Source organism: Phyllopteryx taeniolatus, chromosome 13, assembly GCF_024500385.1.
Source record: "Phyllopteryx taeniolatus isolate TA_2022b chromosome 13, UOR_Ptae_1.2, whole genome shotgun sequence".
Taxonomy (NCBI): Eukaryota; Metazoa; Chordata; class Actinopteri; order Syngnathiformes; family Syngnathidae; genus Phyllopteryx; species Phyllopteryx taeniolatus.
The window spans coordinates 17,083,834-17,107,700 of record NC_084514.1 but is presented as its reverse complement, the minus strand read 5'-3'; the positions used below and the strand labels follow the sequence as shown (position 1 = coordinate 17,107,700).

General features: G+C 40.2%; 1 protein-coding gene across 2 annotated transcripts; it reads right to left on the bottom strand.

Annotated features, from left to right (window-relative positions):
- Positions 1-53: 53 nt before the first annotated feature.
- On the bottom strand, positions 54-21,629 carry prkcha (protein kinase C, eta, a). Of its 2 annotated transcripts, XM_061793935.1 has the most exons (14): positions 20,940-21,627; positions 15,711-15,774; positions 14,680-14,833; positions 14,562-14,596; positions 14,423-14,496; positions 14,031-14,160; positions 13,784-13,920; positions 13,566-13,694; positions 13,290-13,463; positions 8,882-9,036; positions 6,535-6,673; positions 5,520-5,708; positions 1,800-1,946; positions 54-1,701 (listed from the first exon to the last, which is right to left on the bottom strand). In XM_061793935.1, exons 1-14 carry the CDS (start codon positions 21,291-21,293, stop codon positions 1,552-1,554), a joined length of 2,031 nt encoding a protein of 676 aa, XP_061649919.1. In that variant the 5' UTR covers positions 21,294-21,627; the 3' UTR covers positions 54-1,551. The 2 variants fall into 2 exon arrangements, 1 of the variants encoding a protein (XP_061649919.1); XR_009791317.1 differs by lacking the exons at positions 54-1,701; positions 1,800-1,946 and adding an exon at positions 6,202-6,348 and having other exon boundaries at positions 5,568-5,708; positions 20,940-21,629.
- Positions 21,630-23,867: the final 2,238 nt, after the last annotated feature.

The window sequence follows — 23,867 nt, the reverse complement described above, 5'->3', positions numbered from 1 at the left end:
GATGACATCGTCACTGACATGAGATGTCACAAAGAATTTGAACGTAAAAGTCATGCATTTTTATTTCCATTTTATTTGATGTTTTGACATATTTGCATATTTGATGAGCTCATGAGATGACTTTTGATGTTCAAATGAAAACCAAAATTGGTTGACATCTGGTCCAGCTGTGATGATTGACAAGATGGGCCAATGACGGCATGAACAGCGCCTGAAAAGCCGGCCAATGACATGAGAGTAGAGTCTAAGCAGAATAGGGTCAGAGTAGGGTAGAGTCAGAGTCCCGAGTAGTATGGAGTCAGAGTACAATAGAGTTGGGTAGAGCAGAATAGAGTCAGAGTAGAATGGAGTCCGAGTATCATCATGGGACAGCAGCATTGTTCAAGATTCTTCCCTTGAACAACAAAGACTTCTGTTCTTTCTTGTTTAAAAGATTGTTGTTGTTGTTTTTTGTATTGCCTATAACAGACCCCACGCTTTCAAGTGCCACACAAAAGCATCATTCACCCCTCTCGTCTTCCTATTTTGACCAAAAGTAACGGTAATGACGCAGTGTGGTTTCCTGTTTATTCTTCCCTAGTTCCTACTGAACTCACCAGATGATTAGCCTGTTCCTTTAGGCCAGGACTGCACAGAAAGGTTAAAATCTTTTATCGAGGTCAGACACCACCAAGTATTAATTCATAATTGTCAGATTAAAGGTTTGAAAAAAGGGCCTCTAATGAGCGCCCAGACCCTGACTGGTTGCCAAGTACTATTTGTTTTGTTTTTTTTAAGTTTGAGGAAGCAAACTGAGAAAGTGACAGATAGACGCAGCAAAGGAAGGATTTAAACTGTTCAGCAACAAGACATACAAAATAATTCAGTAGTTGCTGATGAGTTGGCAAACGCCACTAGCATGCATCCTATGTGAGCAGACGACTGTGTTGAAATTTTTAAAAGTTCAGAGATTGCAGTCCATGAATCACCAGAGCTTCTACCACAAATGAAATCTTGGATCATCCTCAACATGCTCGATAGAATTTGGATGGGTGAAAAATAGAACACATTCAGTAACTGACGGTCTCAGTCTCCCTTTAACAACATAGATCTTCATGTTTTTACTGAGTGCTGGTTTGAAGCTTCAAAGTTTAATACAGGATTTTATTTTTGTTTACCTAGTGGGAGTGGTTTGGTGTGTAGTTTCCCCCCCCCGGAGTTGTGCGTGTCACAGGAAAGAAAAAGATTCCGCACACACACACACCCATTTTGTCATTCTGGGAATTGCTGACAGTATGGTAAAAAATGGACTCGATGCCCAATTTGCTGAAGTACAACACTAAGTACCGAGTCAACCATAATGTGAGCACATCCAACAGTGGAAAAAAGTACATGTCCATCACGCCATATTGTAGTCTCAATAAAATGCCATTTGAGAGAGTGTCCGTGTCTGACCAACCCCACGACATTTTACACTCTCATGTCTGCGGGGAATGTAACAGTTTCATACGAGAACTGTCCAAATCCAAAGATTGAGAGCACATGCCAATTTGTAGATCAGCGCGGAAGCTCTTAGTTCTCCAGCATCTCGGGCGAAGTATATGAAAAGTCTTCAAACTCATCCTGATTGATGGAGGAGATGTGGGGGTCATCGATCGGCGTGAGGGTGGGCTCTTCCCTCGTAAAGTCCGGGTCAAAGTTGTTGACGTCCTCTGGCATTTTCTGAGAAAGGACAGCAGTTATATGTCAAGGTGAGATGACCGCAAACACTGCATTACATCTGCTTGGTATTCATGGGGGAGGATGTTTATGTGGCGTACTATCTTGGGCTTGAAGGGTGGCTCTATCGCTCTATGATTCAGCATCTCCCAGTCAATGTTTCTGAAAAAGGCATGGCTGGTCACAGCAATTTCTCCGGCCTCTGATGCCACGCAACCAATGCGCCGGAGTGGGTCTTTGGTTAGGAACTGTGGAGACACAAATGTAGATGAAATTAATAAACATGTGAAAGGCCACAAAAGAATTCTATTACAAGTATGTTACAAAGAAAATGTAATTTGGGATTGTAATCTATCCAAGAAACAACAATTTCATTTTGAAAATCAATTCAATGAGAGTATCTCTTCCACAAAATGCATCTATTTCAGCTGGCCAGATCACCATTTTTAGTAATGGCCAAACTGGAGCCCATCCAAAATGACATTAAGTAAGTAAGGCCTCACCGCCCCACTCACAAAAACACACCCTTACTTGCTTTTTTTTGGCACAACCCACAATGCACTAGCTGAGGTTCAACTTGTTTCAACAGTAGAGCAGCCGTTCCAGCTTTGTTGTACACAAAGAACCAATAAAACTGCACATCACAGGTCCAGGTCTGACAGCTGCTCAGGGGTGTGGCCAGAAATAAAAGACAACTTTGTTTTGACTTGCCTTCAGCAAGGAAGCAAACAAGCAAATGGATTTTGGCTCGAGATAACATGCACATCTCAAGGCTGGCAATGACATTCAGACTAAGGCAACAAAACTAATGAGCCTTTGACTCCACAGTGACAGTCACTAGATAAACCCCAAATCACTAGAAAGAAAAATAAGACTTCCCAAATCAGTCGGTTTCAGCGCCTTTCAATAGAGAGCTCCTATGCCCTCTCATGTAACTACATAGTAACCAAAATATTAGAAAAGAGCTCTCAATATGACACAAAACTAAAATCACAATTAGAAAATAAATTGTTTAATGAATAGGATGCAGGCAGCATTACCCTCGACAATCAATTTGGTCACATCTTCAAACAATCTTTGTCTCACCAGTCCACAGAAGCTTGTCCTCAAATCTTTAAAATCGGTCTTTCCGGCAAATTCCAACATTAGCTTCCTGTTTTTCTTGCTAATGAGTGCTTTGCAACTTCTGGATACATTAAATAAAAGGAGCAGCAAAGGACCATAATATTGCATGCGCCCTAAGCTAAGGATACGCAGACATTAGCATGTATTTGCAGTATTTTTGTAATTTCTTTCCACGTATGCTGAAATGCTACAATGTTGCGGGGATGACAATTCTGCTCGACCAGTGAGGCCACCAATGAGGGCACCCCACGCCTAATGTTGTAACCAGATGCATTGTAGATTCATGTGTCAGCCTCCAGAAAACAACCGCTAAAAATACTAAACACTCATAATAGACATGCTAAGGTCTTCATTTTACATTCAGTGTGTATGAATGTATAAAAGGAAGAGCAGAGAAACAATCCAGTTAGTCTTATCACAAAAGCTCCGTAAGTCATCGCACAAATGTGTTTAAAAGAAAAACACACCAGTGTGGCCATTTAAGTGTCAGTTTAGTTTTAAGACCACAAATGTGATGACAAACCCGTGGCTACTTAGAATTCCCATTGGCTACTTGGCAGATGTGTCATCGTTGCTGCCAAACACTCCATCCATACCAGCTTTACTACACAGGAACAAAATTCAATGTAATTGCTGGTTCCAAATTTGATCCCACCCTGAATCAGAATCATCTTTATTTGCCAAGTATGTCCAAAAAACACACAAGGAATTTGTTGAGATTTTGGAAGTCATGAAAAGGATCAATACCGTCATTGTAGTCATTAAAATGAGTTCAGTCATTTCAATTGAGTTTATTTGAAAAGCCAATCTTGTAAATATTGGCTGGACAGTGGAGCCTATCCCAGCTATGTTCGGGCGAGAGGCGGGGTACACCCTGAACTGGTCGCCAGCCAATCGCAGTAAAAAGTAGTCATCCAAATATTTACTTGACTAAGAGTAAGAAAGTAGTCAATGAAAAAACTACTCAAATAAAGAGTAACTTGTGAATAACTTTATGTATTTATTTTTTTTTAAATCAGAGCATGAACATAAAATAAAATTTTAAAAAATAAAAAATATATGGGAGTCGACACACACCTGCCACTATTTACATTTTTAACTGCCCAAAAACTAGCAACACATACATTGGGCCCTACAGAAACATTATTTGCTTTATTCGCTTAAATGACTTCATGAAGAAGCCGTTTGCTGAACACAGCTGATTGTGTGTGCGCGCGTGAGTGTGTGTGTGTGTGATAGTGCATATTTTCCCATATCCACTGCCAAAACAACAACAGAAACATCTGCAACTTACCGCAAGGTGTTTTCTCAAGTTAGAAGTGGGCTGAAATGTCCAAGTTTGGGCAGTCACAATTTAAGAGCTGCAAGATAAAGCTGTTGTTTTTTGGAGTCTGTAAAATAAACACAGTCGCGCGGCTGTTTTTGTCCCCCCCAAAATGAGTCATTTTGATTGGCTCGCGTACACTACGTGCATGGTCATGTGACTCCCTTGTGTCGGCTGATTGGTGAATTGGAGTCAAATGACAGTGATCCCGTTTGATTCACGCAACGGGCACCCTATGTGGAAGTCAAAGATGGAGTCTAGATGCACACAAGCAAGAATGAATAAATAAAAGTAGCGAACGGCATGTCGATCATTGTAACGGAGTAAAGGTATTGATCCTTCTTCACGTAAATACTCAACTAAAAGTAAAAAGTACATTTAAAGCATTTAAAGTAGTCTGACAAGTAGAGTCTATGGAAAATGTTACTTGAGTAAATGTAGCGCGTTACAACCCACCTCTGTGCGGCACCCATGGATTCACCTATTTGTAAATATCTTTTAATAGCTTTTTTTAAAAATCCAGTTTCTTTAAAAAAAAATAAATCCCACATCCTCAGAACCGTGAGGCAGACGCTTTAACCAGTCGTCCGACATGCCGCCCAAAGGAAGAACCCAAAAAACCAAATGAGACCAAGAGGGTTGATGTGGAATTAAACAATAGTTAGGTAAATAATTTTACAACAGACAAAGTCCAAAATATAAAATGAAGTCAAATTAAAAGTAAAAATACTGCGAACAAGGAGAACCTTGCGGCGGATCAACTGTCATTATAAATAGAGCAGCACGTTCCAAATCTACTTACACTTACAGGACTTTTTATGTAACGTGTAACCCAAATGAGCTTGGCGCAGCACTTCGCCAAGCAACAACACGAGTAACGGAGGCAGAGGAGCCAATGAAAGGAGGAGGTGCCCACGTTGTTGTATTTATAGCCAGTTAGCTGAGACCGGGCAATAGACCATGCCTTAATATAGTTATGTAAGAGTTGGTCCAAACAGCCGGCTGCCAGAGCTCTTGTAACCCTGCCCAGTACTCTGCAGTCACAGTGTCAGTCAGTCAAAATAACCAAACAAAGAAGACCAAAGCCCATCTCAAATGTTGGTCTGCAGAGCTACTCAGGAATGTGACACATTGATCATTTTGTTAATGATCACAGCTTCATGTCTTTTCCTGTGCAATGCAGGAGACAAACCAAGTGAGAAATTGTTTTTCTCTATCATTAGTTCAGCGTGGAAAAACTTCAGAGTCCAACAGTTGCAATCAGAGGAGACTAAATGGCTGCCAAGCACAGAAAGTGACTCGCATCCAGATTTAAGTCAAGTGCCTTTTAAAGAATTACAAACAGTAAAGAAAGAAGTGCATGAAGACTCACAGCTTTGAGGATATTCACTGACTCCACACTGAGCCAAGCGGCATATGAAATCTCTTCATTGAGGATAGCCTCAAACAGGTCGTCTTCATTTTCGGCCTCAAAAGGCGCGTGGCCCTGCAGCATCTCGTACAGCAGCACTCCGAGAGCCCACCAATCAACAGAGGCCCCGTACGCCATCTCCTGAAGGATCTGTGAAAAAAATGCCACAACATTAATGATCATGGCCAAGGGAGCCTTACAGGAAATGCAAGGGACATGAAGTGATGTTTTGTTTATTCCTGTTAAATGGATGCCTCCGTTGCTTTTTTTGCACAAATTACCAGAGGTGGCAAATGCACTGATTCAAATCTTTAAGTAAACGGGGGGGGGGGGGGGGGGGGGGGGGGGTACAGACTCTGAAATATACTTCAAGTGCTTAAGTACTTCAGTTTTTGCTTTCAAATTCACATACTAAAAACCACCATTGTCATGTCACATTTTGGTGTCTGTTGCAATAATAAATTATGCTGAATAATGTTGGTACTAAATGTAGTTGATTGACCATGTGAAAAATTAACAATCGATTAATATGGCAAATTACTACTTGTTAGTGCATTTATTAGAACAGTACTAAGAGTCTCAAGAGTGAGTAGATTTGGGTGATTTGTGGGGAACAATTGTAGGAATAGACTTGGAAGCTCACAATCATAGCCGCTCAGTCACAGGCCTGCCAAAGTGTATCGAATGTTCCAAGTTATTCCAATAACTATAAAGCGACCGCACTCTCTCATCATCAGCACACAATGTATTGTGGCCCAACAACATGGCGGCCTCCATGTCTTCAAAAGCCCTTTTTTGAAAGACAATTCATAACAATTCATTACATCCGACCATTTTTTCATGACAGATCTAATAAGCATTGTTTTATGTTGCCGGCAATGTTAAAAAAACCCATATGAACTCACAAGGGTTACGAGAAGCTGTCAGCCATGTGGGCCTATATGTCTTTTAAAAAGTTCCATAAGTCTGAACTGACCTCAGGGGCAATGTAATCAGGGGTGCCACAGAAAGTTCTTGCTCCAACACCTTCAGATATGCCTTCTTTGCACATGCCAAAGTCTGCCAGTTTACAGTGGCCGTCCTTGTCAAGCAGAACATTATCCAGCTTTAGATCCCTTGAAAGGCAACACAAACAAATTGAAAATGAAAAATGACATTATTTGCTTTGTGACACTATCATCTTTCTGCTGCAGACAGATCAATGTGTGAGAGAGTGACTGGCTGGAGGCTTGTCAGTGATCCAAATTCAAGAGAAATCCAAAACGTCAAATCTGTAGAGGAGCGCGAGGGGGAAGGAGAGATCGTTTGAGGGCTGACTGTCTGACCGTCATGTGAAAGAAGTCTATCATTCAGATGACCATATAGACAGCTAAAACGAGAACATTGTGTTGACTTATTCCCCACCGGAGAATGGCCAAATAAAACTTCAAGCAATGTGCTGTAGATTATAGACATGTTTGAGATACAGTATCAGAATTTGTCTGCACGTAACTTCCTGACATGTACATTTCTACAGAATTGAACAATTGAATAATCTATTCCGAGTGTCAGCACAGTTTTTCAAATTAAAAACTCAAGAGTTAGCAATCAGCACCGGAGCTCTGGTCTATGATCTATGATCAAGCAACCCGAGATGGACTCAAAGGGAGATGAAGTATTTCATTTTTGTCATACACTCTGGAGACGAGAAGACCACCCCAGAGTTTATTTATATATATATATATATATATTACTCCAGATTGAGCACATGCATAGCATTCATTGAGCATAAATTAATACAGTATGCTACATACTTCTTCACTATACTATACACTCACTGTTGACAATCTTATGAGAGAAACAATTTTCGATAGCATGTCTATTAAAAAGGATAACGCTATATTTTGATTGACACAGTAAGATAAGTATTCATTTAACATTATTTTCTAGTGAAATTATATTGTAAAAAAGAGGTGTTACAGAAATGGACTGTAGCATACAGAGCGGTGCTACAAATACAGTATATAGGACAGGTTGTGTTATGATACAGTATCTTCAGAACAGCGCTCTGGCTCTCTGTAGGAAGATTAAGAACTGATGAAGTGTACTATTAAACACTTTCCAGGAAGCAACATGATGTGCTGATTGCATCGACCTACAAAAATAACTGCAACAGCCAGTTTTTCTGCCAGCTGTCAAAAGCAACCCAATCAATTGTTTGAGAGTTGAGTGCTAAATTAACGAAAAGACCAGCAGTCAACAGAACTGGCTTGGTGAGATTGATCAGTATTTCGGGTGTGTGACACACACGCATCATGACCAAACCAAGTACTGTACTGAACCTTCAACGTACAAGATGAAGTTGCACCAAATAAAAAAAAATCCAAAAGGAGTGTGACTAAGAATATGACACGAAAATTGAGAATTTTCTTCCAGACTGAACTCCTGCAGAGTTTCTTCTCTATCACTAAGCAGCAGCTTGTGTAAAGTATGGAAAACCTTGAAGCTACTTCAACCGAGTTAAGTATTCGCAAGAAAAAACGCAAACAAGATTCCTATTCTTCAAGAGACCTAAAGTGTGACCGTACCTGAAGCTGCAATAGTCATGAGAAGAACTTCATATTACACATCATAGACAGAGAGTGCCCTGATCTTCTTATCCTGACTGGCAGAGAATTAGAGCATCCAAACATCAAATATCCAGATTTGGATTTTGGACACTGGACAAATATCGTGATTATGCTAAATATACACAAGTCCAGAAAGGAACAATCGTGGGGGGGGGACATGTTGTCATTTAGAGTGGATTCTTATTATATTTCTTGTAACCTGTATGACCAGAATATGTTGACGGAGAAATCTGATCTTTAAGTGTTAAGATGCAATGTAGGGTTGAGTCTGGAAAATTAAATGAGAACATATACTGTGCAGTTTAGGAGGAGGTTGAAGGCAAACTATGGCCCACATAGTAGCATGCATGAATAGGTAGAAAAGTTGGATTTTTACCCAAAATGTAATGCTCACAAATATATTTAATGGGCACAAAATACAAGGCTGTAAGAGTCAAAATACTGTAGTCAGAACTGATGTAAGGCACTGTATTATACAAACTGCAAAACGTCAAATCTAATTTTGGTTCAATTCTGGAAATACTGAATACTGTTCACAGAATAAGTGTGTATTCCCCGCAGCTGTGATTTTTTTTTTTTTTTTAGCACTGAATCATTATTAAGTTTTATTTAGCTGCATAGGGAGTTTTTATTTTGTGTGCGTGTGTGTGTGTGTATGTGTGTGTGCGTGCGCGCGCACGCACGCACGCACGCGCGCTCACACGCCGGTCATACCGATAGATTATGCCTTTGCCATGCAGGAACATGAGAGCCGAGGTGATCTCCGCCGTGTAGAAACACGCCCGGGGCTCATCGAATCTCCTGGACTTCTGAATGTGGAACATCAGATCCCCGCCATTTACAAACTCCATCACGAAGAAGAGACGGTCCTGTGAGATATGAGGAGATATCACATTTATTCGAGCAGATCTACATACATATGAAGGGGGGCCCAGAGAAGAGCTCATGTTATTAGGACATGGGGACAGCTCATGTGCTTCACACGGCTGCAATGGATTGCTGTTGAACTAAATTAGTGGGGTGAAAAAATATTGATCAAATCCATAAATCTTTCATTCTCATTACAGGCTGCAAGTCGGTACATAATGTAGAAATAAGAGCCAGGGGAAGAAGAGTCGGCTGGAAGATGCGATGCACAGGACTGCGTGTAACGCAGCAAACTTTAGAGGGGTTTGATTTTTACATTTAAGGATGCTTAGGACCAAACACAAAAGCGTGTTCACTACTGCAATCAATGTGTTAACGACAGCCTGTGTTGTACATGTTTACTGTACAGTATTATGTACAGTGTAACAGTTACAATAAGTCACAGACTCCCATATCATGATCACAATACTAGATTCCCCCATTAAACACAAAATATTTTTGCATTTCTTTTAAGTACTGTTTTGGTGATGTTCAAGGTCTTTTTTTGTTATAATTGTTATTCTTTGATATAGTGCAGTGATTCTGTGTGATAGATACTAGTGCTGCGTGAGCTCCATCTAGTGGCAAGCGAAACAATCACTGCCTAAGTTTAGTTCAGTTGTTACATTTACGTTTAATCTTCAGAACTGTTTAATATATATATATATATATATATACTTAAATTTTATGTGCTGTACATTATTTAAGTACAGTTGCTTTTATTTTAGGCAAAGTTTGCATAATGTTGCTGTGGCTTACCATAATACTAAATTTATAATTTTGGGGAATAAACCCCCTGTCTTGTTTTTGATGAACACTTATCTTCTGCGCCACTGTATTTTAATGTTGGTCATGATTGTCGTAGTCGGAGAGTTAAGAATTTTTTAGAAGGAACTTGGTGTAAAAAGCTTAAGAACCACACTGATATGTACTGAGCATTTTGTGAAGTAGCTGTGAAGACCTCGGGTACTAGGGTAGCTAATAAGTAACCTAAACTAGATAGCATTAACTTGCATCATCAGTTAGTTGTGCATTGACTAAAATGACAATATTTAATTAATTAATTAATTAATTATCTATCACTCCTTAACACTTTCACGGCCATTGACGGCTTTAGAAGTCAAATATGCATGTTAACTCGGAAGGGTGGCAGTGGGGTTAGTACAAGAGATTACATTACACATTACAGCATCATTTTACCTCAACACCAAGATTAATGCAAATGGTCAGACTTATTTTTTTTTTTTTTAACAAAGTTGTCTCTCATTATTTAAAAAAAAATAATTTTTACAGCGGTTACATGCTTTAAAACACACTTAGCACACAATGTATCATGATCATCATTATCAGGTGTATTGTTGCAGCATCTAATCGGGTCATCTTGATCTTAATGAGCTGTAAAGTGAAGGACAAACATCTTGGTCTACTCACAATAAGAATTCAAAAATGGAGGTGGCCAATGTTACTTCCTACCACAATTTCCTGTCATGTTTTTTTTTTAAAGTGCACTTGAACACACAGTTAGTGAACTTTCCGGTCTTGGTTTATAACAGCACATGACGCGTTGGAAAAAAAAGCCACTTCACAGTGCTGTGTCGCTGTGAATGTTTCAAGGGAGGAGCGTTACAGTCTTAATGCGGTTCTATTCCAAACTTGGGCGAAATAGGTCAGTGGAAGCTCAAACACCTCAAGGAGATTAAGATTGTCCTGCCTCAGGCTGAAAAAAGAGCTAGGTATTACGGTCTCCTCACACCCAGTCGGACAGGTTGAAAACTGCTGCCACCTGTTGAACAATTAATGTAATGCAATACTGTGGAAATAAAAATCCATCCATCCATCCATCCATTTTCAAGTACTGTACTAAAACACACAAAAGCCTCTACATTGCTCAACATGAGTAAAAGCCATTTGAGAAGTGACCCTTTCATCCGTGTATCTAAAATGTAGCATTGCTACACTTTCATTGGTGTGTATGAATTTTTGCTCTTTTGCAACATTCAAAGAATTTGTCATGAAAAATAATTTTTGCATACTAACAAATTGCATTTGCAATTAATGGCACACAAATGTGAAAGTATTTTGTAGTATTGTATGCCATATAAAACATTAATTCTGAAAGCAAACTCAAGGTTTATTATCTGTTGGATGTACTAATTTATGTTGAGAACTTCTATAAAATATAATAATAAACATAGGTAATACAATAGTATATACAAGTAAGGAAAAATATAATACAATATTACAGAGAAATACTGACACATCCAGACCCTTTCCAAAAAAATTTTACATCATGGAAAAGTTGATTTATTTCCATAATTCCATTCAAAAAGTTAAACTTTCATCGATTATAGATTCAGGGCCCACAATTTAAACAATTTTAAGTATTTATTGGTTTAGTTTTCCATAATTTGGGCTTCCAGTTTATAAAATCTACAAAATCAAGAATTCCAAAAATGTTAATACCGTGAAGTAATCAGCCCAAATTTTGCAGGCCATAAATGTTTTAAACTAAGTGTCACACATCACTCATCATCTACTAAACTTAAAGCACCTGCACAGATTTATCCAGGTGTCATTAAATTGCTGCAGTTTGGTTCAGTTGTCTCAGTTGGGTTCAATATCGGGAAGACTGCTGACTTGACAACTGGCCAGAAGACCATCATTGATACCCTTCGTAGGATGAGTAAGCCACAAACGTTCATAGCTAAGGAGGCTGGCTGGTCACAGAGTGCTGTGTTCAAGCATATCAATGGAAAGTCTAGTGGAAGGACAAAATGTGGCAGGAGAAGATCCACCAGCAAAAGAGATGACCGTGGGCTTCAGCGGATTATCAAACAAAGAAGATGAAAACAAATCTAGCAGAGATCCAGAAAGAGTGGAATGAGGCGGGAGTCACAGCTTCAAAAACCACCGCATTCAGACTCATCCGGGAGATGGGCTACAACTGTCGCGTTCCTCGGGTCAAGCCACTTCTGAGCCAACATAGGAAGCGTCTCAACTGGGCCAAGGAGAAAAAGGACTGGACTGTTGGCCAGTGGTCTGAGGTCCTCTTTTCCGATGAAAGGAAAGTGTGCCTTTCATTTGGGAATCAAGGTCCAAGGGTTTGGAGGAAGACGGGCGAAAAGCAGAACCCAAGCTGCTTGGGGTCCAGTGTGAAATATCCACAGTCAGTCATGATTTGGGGTGCAATGTCCACTGCGGGTGTTGGTAGACTCTGCTTTCTTAAATCCAAATTCACCGCAACAGTCTACCAGAATGCTTTCGAGGACTTCAGGATTCCTTCTGCTGAGGATCTGTATGGAGATGCAGATTTCATCTTCCAGCAGGACCTGGCCCCTGCCCATGTCGCAAGAAGCACCAAAACCTGGGTGGATGACCATACCATCGCAGTGCTTGACTCACCGCTGGTGAGTGGCAACTCGCTGGATCTTAATAAACCCCACTGAGAAATTATAGAGTATTATCAAGAGGGAAATAAAGGGGCACCAGACCCAAAAACAAAGGAGAACTGACAGCAAGCATCAAGGAAATAAGGGCTTCCACAACTCCCGGGCAATGCCACAGGCTGATTGCCTCAATGCCACGGCGCATCGAGGCAGTGATTAAACTAAAAGGATTCCCAAGCAAGTATTGAAGATTAACATATCGTTTTGAAAGTACCATATTTTCATTGATTTAATGTGACCCTCATTTCTTTTTTTTTCCTCCAAAAACTGAGAAACAAATGGTAATTTCTTCAGAGTATTCTATTTTTTTAAATTCTTGATTTTGTGGGTTTTATGAGCTGGAAGCCCGAGTTATATACAAATAAACAAACAAATATTTGAAATTGTTTAAATTGTGGGCCCTGAATCTATAATCTTTGAAAGTTTAACTTTTTGAATGGAATTATGGAACTAAATAAGCTTCTCCATGATACCACATTTTTGGGGGAAAGGGTTTATATGTAATGTTGCAGTCAGTGTGTGGTGCATTTAGTGCAACACTGTGTAGAAGAAGAAGAAAAAACAACTGCAATATTTATGTATAAAGATAGAATCCACCTAAACTAAATATACTGCATATTGTCTTATCTGAAAGCATATGGTTTAGTCGTCCATAGCTACTGTGTAATTTACTCTGGAACTACTGTATCTGCACTGAAATGCAACAATGCAAAGATTTCCATCAGCGGTAACTGGATACAGGCACGTGTGTGTCTCGCGTCTCCACTGACCAGAGTCTGGAAGCAGCAGTACAGCTGTGTGAGGTACGGATGACAGCTGGCCAGCGACAGCACCCTCTTTTCAGTCATGGTACACTCGACATCATCGTCCTGCAAGATGATGTCCTTTTTCAGGACCTTGACTGCAAAGACCCGATCTTTGTTGTTGAGTCTCGCGAGCATCACCTGCAGATAGAACACGCGCGTATGTTAGCTCTCGCCTGAACGGCCATCAAGTCATTATTCTACAGCGTGTTTCTGGTCACCCCCCTCTCATGTCTTTCCCACCTTGCCGAAGCTACCCTTGCCAAGCACTTGAAGAAATGTGAAATCTGCGATCCCATATTGAGGGATCTCTGGCTGACTTTTCACGCTCTTCCTCCTTTCAGAGGGCATCTTTGTCGTACTTGAACCGAACTGTAAAGGCAAAGAGAGAAGACGAATAACCACCACAATAAAGCAGAATTTGTGTTTACTAATTGATCAGTTTAGAAAAATGCTCATACTCTTTGGAGTTTTTTTCCTGAGAGTTCTGCAGCATGTGTGCCCATCTCTGCTAGCTTTTTGGCCAGTTCCACAGAGTTGACTCCACAGTTCTGCGCAACGTTGCCTTCGCATCGGATGTGAACATTTAGTTTACAGACTGCACAAACAAATCAGAGAGCAGAAAATTATACTATACATAGCAGAGTGTTGTTTTTTCCATTTCATTTTTCAAGATGTTTGCCTAATTCCTGATTTGGCTTTTCTTACTTTTGCAGTGCAGGCCCTGCCGGACAAATCCCCAGAGCAGTGATCCGCAGTGGTTACAGAAAGCGGGTGACTTGTAGTTGTGGATGTTGAACTGGTGAGGTACGTTAATGCTGAAGCCAGGGCTTACACACTGCAAAAGGGACACACTGTGATGTTTAAAAGTTGCATGCTGCATTAACACAGTCACAACTTCACCCATTTAAACTTAAAATCTCAAAGTGTAAACCAGAGGTAATAAGGTACATTTTGATGAGCAAATATAGCACAGTCGAAAGGTGTAGTAAATGGGGTTTCAAATTAGATTTATGTTGCAGCCCTCGGACCCTCTTAACACATTAAGACATGCGTCCGAGTGTGTGGAATTGACTATGTTCAAACGAGAGTGATGGTACCTGTGACCTTTTCATGCGTGGACACACAGTGACAACTTGTTGGTGGCAGCGCTTGTGAACCACACATGTACATACTGGAGGGGGAAAAAGTCAAAATCAATAGCAAAGCTCAATGTGGAGAATAAGAATATGAGGTCACCTTGGCACTGGTAGCCCTGCTTTCCAAAAACACCCCTGTAATAAACATAAAGCCAGAAGCATATTTAGGTTAAAGTGGATGCAGGCATCGGTGACTTGTGCTTGACCAACTTGCGCACCAGATGAACTCTTTGCAGTGAAAACAGAAGGTGGGCTGACGAAGGAACGTGGACATGAACTTGTGCCCGTTGACCTGGTGGACTTTCCGTCTCACGGCCCCCTGACGCTTCCTTGTAAACTCTCGGTGGTTTTTCTCTAGCTTGATGGCCTCGTCTGTAAACAAGACGAGCACATAATCAATTGACAAACCCGGAAAATAGGTCACATCACCACATGAGCTAAAATTTCATGTGCATCTCAGTTGCAAATGATGCCATTTACTCATGGAAAAAAAAAAAAAAAAAAAAAAACTTACCAAACTAGTCACGTCACACTAAAACATCCTTTGTCAAATCTTCATACGTGTCTGACTGTCTATTATGACACAGGCGCATTCTAAGGCAGCGATTACTAACCTCTGTGCTGTGAGATATTATCAGTAAATTATTCAATTTCACTCAATTGGTCCCCAAATTGTCATTTATTTAACTAATGTATCTTTGTTCATGTACAAATTCTAGCAACACATAGTGACATACTTTCCACTAGATGGGAGAAGGTACCGAAACAATTAACCTGTGTATCCATCCGTGTCCATTCGTACAGCAGAATAACTTTGGGCTCAATCAAACAGACCCAGATGTCACACTGAATATGTCAATGGGAAAGTTAAGAGGAGATCATTATTATTGGCATTTTTGTTTGGTGGTGTGCTATGAGACATTTCTAATGTAATATACTGTATGTGCCTTGGCTCAATAAAGGTTATAAACACTGTCCAAGAAATGCAGAGTAGCTCCTGAATTTAAATTGCTTCCAAATGCGGAATCTGGATTAGATTTGGTTTGACATAAAAACAATTATACCTGCATACAGATAGGAAGTTGTGTCAATGTGTGAGTTCTAATCAATACTTAGCGACTACCTACCTATTATTTAAAAAAAAAATCCAGATTGATATCAAAGAGGCAATTAGACAAAGTCAAAGGAGCCTGTCAAAGCATAACTTTCTTGGTGGAGATAAAAACAGAATGCAATTGAGTGACCTCACCATCAATGAAGGATCCATTAAGCTTAATAAGGATGTAAATGCTGCCTTCAGGTTCCAAGTCCATCTGCAAACACACATAAAAACACACAATTTGTATGGGAATAGCAGTTTAGAATTGAATCACAACACTTTATCTTTGCATTTATGTATAGTATAACAAGTATTAAATGCAAGATAAATGAAATTTGTGTGATGTATAAGGTATGCTTTTTTTTCTTTTTTTTTCTTGAGGACATTAAAAACTAATTGGCGGGACGGTGAGCGACTGGTTAGAGCGTCTGCCTCACAGTTCTGAGGACCGGGGTTCAATACCCCGTCCCCGCCCGTGTGGAGTTTGCATGTTCTCCCCCGTGCCAGCGTGGGTTTTCTCCGGGCACTCCGGTTTCCTCCCACATCCCAAAAACATGCATGGTAGGTTAATTGGCAACTCTAAATTGCCCGTAGGTGTGAAAGTGAGTGCGAATGATTGTTTGTTTGTATGTGCCCTGCGATTGGCTGGCAACCAGTTCAGGGTGTACCCCGCCTCCTGCCCGATGATAGCTGGGATCGGCTCCAGCACGCCCGCGACCCTGGTGAGGAGAAGCGGCTCAGAAAAATGGATGGATGGATGGATGGATGGATAAAAACTAATTATAAAAACTGAGTTCAAGATGAGTGTGATAAATGCACAGAGTCGATTCACTGTAACTGCGTTGAAATGCATACTAGTTCCTGTAAGTAGATAATGTGATCGGAATTTAAACTTGACCGAAAAAGCAAAGCAGGTCAGGCAAGTTGTTCTGGGTGTGGAGGTTGTTCTGCTGCTCAGCTGTGAGGGATGTCTCACTATCGTGTACAGTATATCGCAAGGAATATACACTTAGAACCAAAACTATTAGGGCAGAGGTTTGTATGACTTTGCCTTCACAAAAATATCAAAAATAAAAAATAACAATCAAGTTGAAAGAAAACAATGAAAATATGATTGAAGTCTAGGCTTTTGACCGAAAAAATAAGCCATGTGCCGTTTAGAAATTAAAACCGCTGTATGCATTTTCAGGGTCTGAAAAGTATTTTGAGAAAGTGACACCATTGTAAATACAATTATGCATTTTAATACTTCTATGAAAATGATATGCAGTCAATTGACTCCCTGTCTGGTACACACTGAAATCACCCAACTGGGAGTTTCAGCAAAGCAAGCAGCACTCTTTTCACTTTAAAAACACTGCTACTGCCAACCCCTATATTGAGTATTGAGTATGTGCTGGTTGTCAGACGCTAGCGCTGATGACGCTGTGGGTGAATGCTAATCTCTGATAACACTGCAGCTCTTCTTTGACACAATAATTTCTCCGCGTAGTCTGGCAGCCAGACTCTGGCAGTGGCTTGAAAATGGTGGCTCTTTACCCATCAGTATTATGTAAATTACTCAAATTCAAAAGGGCATGTTTATTGAGAAATTTTCAGAAGTAGGCGCCTTACAAAAGACTTAATTGTTATTCAGTTGTGTAATTTCACAGTTGATGGGTTGGCACTTCAGAGACTCATCTATTTGTACAAAGAAAAATGGATTTTTTTCTATATGTATCTCTTAAATTGTAATAACTACACTTCAATCACATTTTTAATTCAATCCCATTGTGGCATTGGCAACAAAGTCGGTCCTATACTTCTAGACATAACAGTTGACGTGATGGTCTGTGGCGTCTGGCTGGGCCTAATGTGGTGTCAGTGTTTGCTCCAATAAAGAACAGATAGACCCGCTCCCTGGAGAATAATGACACATTTGTTTACAGCTGAACTTTCTTTTCACTTCATCTTAAAAATCTACAACAACTAAAATGGAGACCAACATGCAGGTTGACTCGCGCCATCTGTCTATCACTATTCGAGACGTTTTTATGTTAGCTAAGGTTATAGAAGGTGGATATTGGGGTGGTGGCGTCTAAAAGCGTAAGATCTAATACAGTATCACAGAGGAAGAAGTTTGGGCCTCTGAGTTTAAGAAGGGGGCCGTTTCAGTTGAGCAAGCAGCATCCACCACAATGAGGTGCCATGTAGCATTAAGTGGGCGGCAAAGGAAAAAGTCAAGTCTAAATGTCATGGTGATAACAACTTGAATGTGAGCACATATTCTAGATAGAAGCACATGGCGTTTTGTGTGCAACGTGAGCACATCAATGACACATCCTGAAGGGCTAACACATAAATGACAATTAAGAGAGCAGCAAAGATGGCAGGAGATTACAGCTAGACCATTGCAATAATATTCCTCTGTCATTGTTAGATGACATTTTCTTCTTAAATTATGATTTCAATTATTTTTTTTCCAATAATCCAATGGCATAACTTTAATTCTACAAATTCCAAGCTTAAGAACTAAGTGCAAAGATCAAGACCTAACTAACTTTTTTTAATTATTGTTGTTATTTCTGCATGTACATTCAGTGCTTTAACCAGTTATTGGGGGGGGAAAAAAAAAACCCCCAATGGTTAACTTCCAGAGGGTGTTAAAAATAAGATTAATTTATGAGACAGTAGAACTACATAAAACAAAAAATATGAAATATAATACTGAAATGTTTCAAGATGGGTATAATAATTGATCGTTACGAATTGTGTTGATTAATTACATCTTGTAGCAGCTGCAGCAAAATGGAGGGCACTACTTGGCTGCAAACGGCAGAGGTGCTGTTGATTTGATCTTAACTAGTTTGATGTCTGAAGAAGGCCATGACATCAGCTATGGAAAGTTGAAATACATCTAGGCATTGGCAGAACACTGTTGGAAAAAGAGTTCAGAGAGAGACACAATAAATAAAAACATTTAAATTACTGCTAACTTTCGCAATGGTCGATCGAGAAAATTGAGTCAAATGCCCAACAAACAGTTCATTAAGAGCCCGTTGCAGATTCGGATGGGCTATCAAACAGCGCCTGCAGTGGTTTAAGGGCCAATCCCATCAGCGGAGACGTTGCTGAAACTGCCCAGGCTGAGATCGGTGGTGGTGACCAAAATATTGTTTGTGTCCTCACCAGGACAGCGTCTGGGAGATATCTCCAGACAAGGTGACAACCAATTTACCCAGAATTTGCTGATGTAGGCATATATACAGTATACACATATTCTTGAAATAAATATATAACGTATATTGTGTGTGTATATAGTTGCGCCTTGAGCGGACACGCCCACACAATCTTGCAGTTCGAGGCCGGCCATTATTTTTCATGATTTCAGAGCCTAATTTTACATAAATGGTGATTTTAAAAAAAATATATATTTTTAATTCATTCAACTTTTGAAGGCTTTTTCAAAACACTCTTCTCTGTGGTTTGTCAAATTTACAAGACTTTTTGGGCCTCTTTGGTGGGTCTTTAATGTCTCTTACCATATGCATGTGTTGAGATGCAGTAAAGACTTTGCAACCCTGGACCGAGACTTAGAGTATGCATCTCGAATTGTGCTAAAATGTGTTAACTGCTCAAAGAGAGAACTAACAACTTTCCCCCACAAGAGAGTTGGGTGCGAAAGTGACATTCACAGATGTATCTATGGCTTCTGAGTTGACGATGATGAAGGGTGGGATCAAAACACAGTTGTTAAATCATCCTAAATCCACGTTTTTATTCTGTTTAATCACTTAATCAATTTTGTTGATCTTTCACATATACACAATTCTAATCACAACCAAAGCACCATCCGCCTGCAACTTATGATATGGAAAATAATTACTTTTTTCATGGGTTTTCTTGTAATAAATTAAATGATTCAAATAATGAACCTGGCATTTAAAGGGTTAAAATCCTGAAAATGATTGAATATTTGCTTGTTTTGCTTATTTATCTAATCTTGTGAATATTGGCACTTATTCCATAGTTTTGCACTTACAAAGGATGACTGCAGAAAAAAATGTCCCCCCCAAATAGACTCAGCAGTAATTTTAGGCTCATTTTCTGATGAAATATTTCATTTTCTGCCATATTTTGGCCCGCCCACATTTTGGACAGGTCAGCCTCTCACAGCTTGACACGTAATGAGCAGGAGCCAATGACATTTCCTCATTGAACTTATTCTGCAGTGTAATTTTAGCCCAGATTGAAAGTCTAGATGTTTTTTTATTTTTTATTTGATTATTTTTTTTTTTTTACAATAACGAGTGAAAATATTGATATTGAAACATGCTGGACGGCATTAAACCACATATATAATTGCTTGGGTTCATGAGGCTTGCAAGGATGTGGCACTTGCCCGCCATGTTTGTATCATTTGAATCGATGACACCGTCATAAATTAGCGATTGAACATCATTTTGGGGTACTAGCTGTTGTTGAGAGGACAGTGACATATGACAGCAACATAAGGTATAACACCAACTTGAACAGAGCAATGTTTAGAAACTCAACCAAACTTGTGTTTTTTTTTCCCCCTGAAAAGTTGCCATTGTGGAGGTGAGGGGATTCCACCTGACAGCTACGATATACAAAATATGAGTTAATGCTGACACTTTATAGTATGGTACATTCCTTTGTCTATGCAGTGTCTGCAGGTGTTGTTGTTGTTTTTTTTCCTAAAAAGTTGTCATTTTGGAGGTGGTTGGATTCCACCAGACAGCGACAAATATATAAAATGTGACTAAATGATGCCACTTCATACGAGAGCACAAGCCTTTTTCAACATTGGCAATCCAGTGAATTTGATATTTGAAGCCGATGCTCATTTGCTGTAAAAGGGAAAATATTGGCGTCAAAATATTGAACAATTCAAACTCCAACACTTAACTTCGTTTAAATACCTTTAAGTATAAGTTTATAAAACAGATTTTCACATTTGCAACATGTTAAATTAGTTTTTTTTTTTTTTTTTTTTTAATCTTCGACACGAGACTTTTCCTTTTTTTTTTTATGACAACAAAAAGTGCAGGGAGCTCCCAGGCTCAGTGGAATGTCTTCAAATAAAGTTAAAAGAAAATTGAATAAATAAATAGCTCCCTTTTTCCAAAATGTCAATATAACTGAAAGGAATACGCTGGACTTCACCTTCCAGTATAATAAATGGTAGGGGGTGGCCAGGGTTAAAACATGCACGGCCCAAAGAAAAACCATTAGAGCTACATCTCGCCTTCATTTTGTCTCTAAAATCTGCATGAATGTGAAAGTAAATATGCAGCAGGTGAATTGGGCGCTGCTGCACATGAGGCTCGGGTTTTCTGGTTTGCCCCACTTGGACTCCCCCGCACTTGGACTCACCCATCCCTCGAAGAACTCGCCCGTGTTGGCCGTCTTCATGAGGTCCACAAAGTGGACGGTGCAGTTGGCCACAAAGTCGTCGTATCCGATGGGGGTGTCGTTGAAGACGGCCAGCTCGACGTGTTGTCCGTCTCGCACGGAGAACGAGAAGTCCTCGTTGTAAGTCGGCGAGTTGGTTTTCTGTTTGGTGTGAGTTTGTCCCACTTTGACGTCGTCCACCTTGAGGACAATGTAGGGGTCCATGGTCGTCGGGGCGGTCTTCAAGAACATCCTGGAGTGGCGCCGGGAGAAAGTGGTCGGCTTCAAGTCCACAGCCTCCCCGATTCGGAGCTGAATGTGGCCGTAAAACTTCATGTCTGACACCAGAGCGAGTCTAAAAGAAAACACTTAGTCACAGAAGGTATTCAAGGAGGGCTAGAGACGAACAAAAGGACGCTGCCGCCGCCGTGTTCATGCTGAGTGAGTGCACTTGTTGTACGTTGGCTTGTTTGAACACTTGACATCCGCCTTCCTCTCCTTCGAGCCCCGAGTGGGCTGACTCTTCAACACAAAGGAAGCCACCAGAAACGCACGCGCCGACCGAGACTTACAAGTTCCGCATAACTTTGCCAAAAAAACAAGAACACCTGCCAAGCTTGTGTTGGTTTACTGTATGCCATTGTAGTCACCTGGCTCGATGGCTTAAAGAACTACAATTCCCGTGTTCATCCTTATGGCTTGAGCGGTTTGATCTACACCGCCATCTAGCGGCTACTCTAGTTAGGAACATGACGAGCAAAAGTTGAAAGAGGAAACTTCTCATTTACCAATCTGTTCTTAATTACATTACACCACTCTTTTTAAACCCTGTATTCGAGTCATCCGTTTTGTATTTTTGGTGTGTGTGCGCTGTGTGCGTGTTTCCTTAACCTGTCACAGTGGCGGGATGTGCATTTGGTACCTGGACTCCGGACTTCCAGTGGCCCAGGCAGGTGGGGATTTACCCGATTTTAATCCACCTCTTCTTACCACCACTACCACGTCGTGGCACTATTTAAAAAGACATAACTAGAGAGATGTGCAGTCAACCGCAGCTGAGATCTTGATTGATGGATATCTTGGGGACGCATAAGGCAGAAAAAAAAAAAAAAAATGGACTGCAGCAATATGGAGGAACGTGAACCAGGGAGCATTAAGCGACGGCGGCAACAGTCGGAGAAGCAAGATATTCCCCATCCATGGCATTGGTTCAGAGAATTGTTGTTGTTGCTATTTAAGAGTTGTTGAATTGTATTCTTGTCGGCTCTTGTAGCGAACGCGTGTCTAAAAACCACCATTTAACGGCGTTCAAAATGTCTCCTGCTATAAAATACACACAGCGTACAAGCAGTGTTGGGGAGTAACTGATTACATGTAACGAAATGGTGTCATTTCATTGCAAAATGTATGTAATTGTAAACCACACCATTACTGGGGGGAAATGTTAGATGAAATGGGCACGCCTAAAGCGTGTTTGCACCGGGTGCCATTTAAGATAGGACCGCCACTGCTTTGCTGTTGCCGACTGAGTGGACTTCCAAAAGTGTCCCGCAGGGGGCAGAATACGCCCATGGAATCTCTTGTCCCTGCTTTTCCTCTGGGCCTGCCTCAGTCTGGTTGGATGATGGAGTAACTTTGTGTATTTGACTTTCTCACTCCCTCTCGCTCTCATTTTCTCTCGGAGCCACAGCTGACAGTTTTACAGTCCACCATGATTTGTTTTGTGTCTTTGTTGTGCAGACATTCCGCTTTTTCCTCCCTTATGTCTGTCAAATTCCCCTTTTGCCTCGCGTCACACTCTCCTCTCTGCAGCCTCGCTTTCGCTCTCCGTACGACCATGTCAAATGTTGAATTATGCACCCAAGGGAGAGCTCCATTTGACTCCAGGCATGTATCCGACTGGGCACACAGAGACTCATGGCTTTTATGAGCACACAGTTTTCCTTCCTGGTGTAGTTTCAGAAGGCGCAGACATGCAAAACAGTCACGTAGAAGCCAGAAACTTGCAGTTTATGACTTCATTTGAGCTGAAGCATCACTTCATGTTTTTGTAATCTAGGACGGCTCAATCTTCTCTCTAAAAGGCCAAGCACATCCTGTACCTGCTGCAGATAATCAGCACCAAACAGGATTATGGGACTGCATGCAGACAAGATCATTTCCACCTCTTTTAAGACCACCGAGGGAAATCTTTTATATATATATATATATATATATACACGCATACATATACATATACACACTCATCACAAATGAACAGTCACTGGGCCTGGGTGCCAGCAGAAAGGCAAACCTGGTCGTTTTCAGGTTAGATGAGGGGTGGGCAAACATTTGTTCCTGAGGGTCATATTTTATTTTGAAAATGAACAGTTGGGCCAGATGATGTAAAAAAAAAAAAAAAAGTTACATTTATATGTACAATTGTTTAGTTTAATATTAAAATATTACACTCTCAATTTGAATTATATTATTTATAATTCATTTGATAACAATTATATTATTTCATAAAATAATTGTTACATGTACAGTATATATAAGGTTGTTTGTTTTACTAATTTCTATGTTATTAGTATGTATCTCTTATTATATTATTCAATGAGATACTTGATTAAAAAAAAAAAAAACTAATACATTTTATTCTACCAATTTTAGGGTGAAAAATGGCTAAATGAATGCAACAAATATCACTGGGCTCCTGATCATGTAACCGATTAAAGAATGGAACGGGTCGTGCGCCATCGTTTGCCCATCCTTGAACTAGAGGTTTTGCTCGATTGCTGCCACATACAGGATACAGGATTCTGATGTGTATGTAAAATATGTAACATAGTTTATTTGAATAATGAACTAATTATTGTCATTTTTACGTTATTTATAATGAAGGGAATTATAATTCATTCACCAATTATT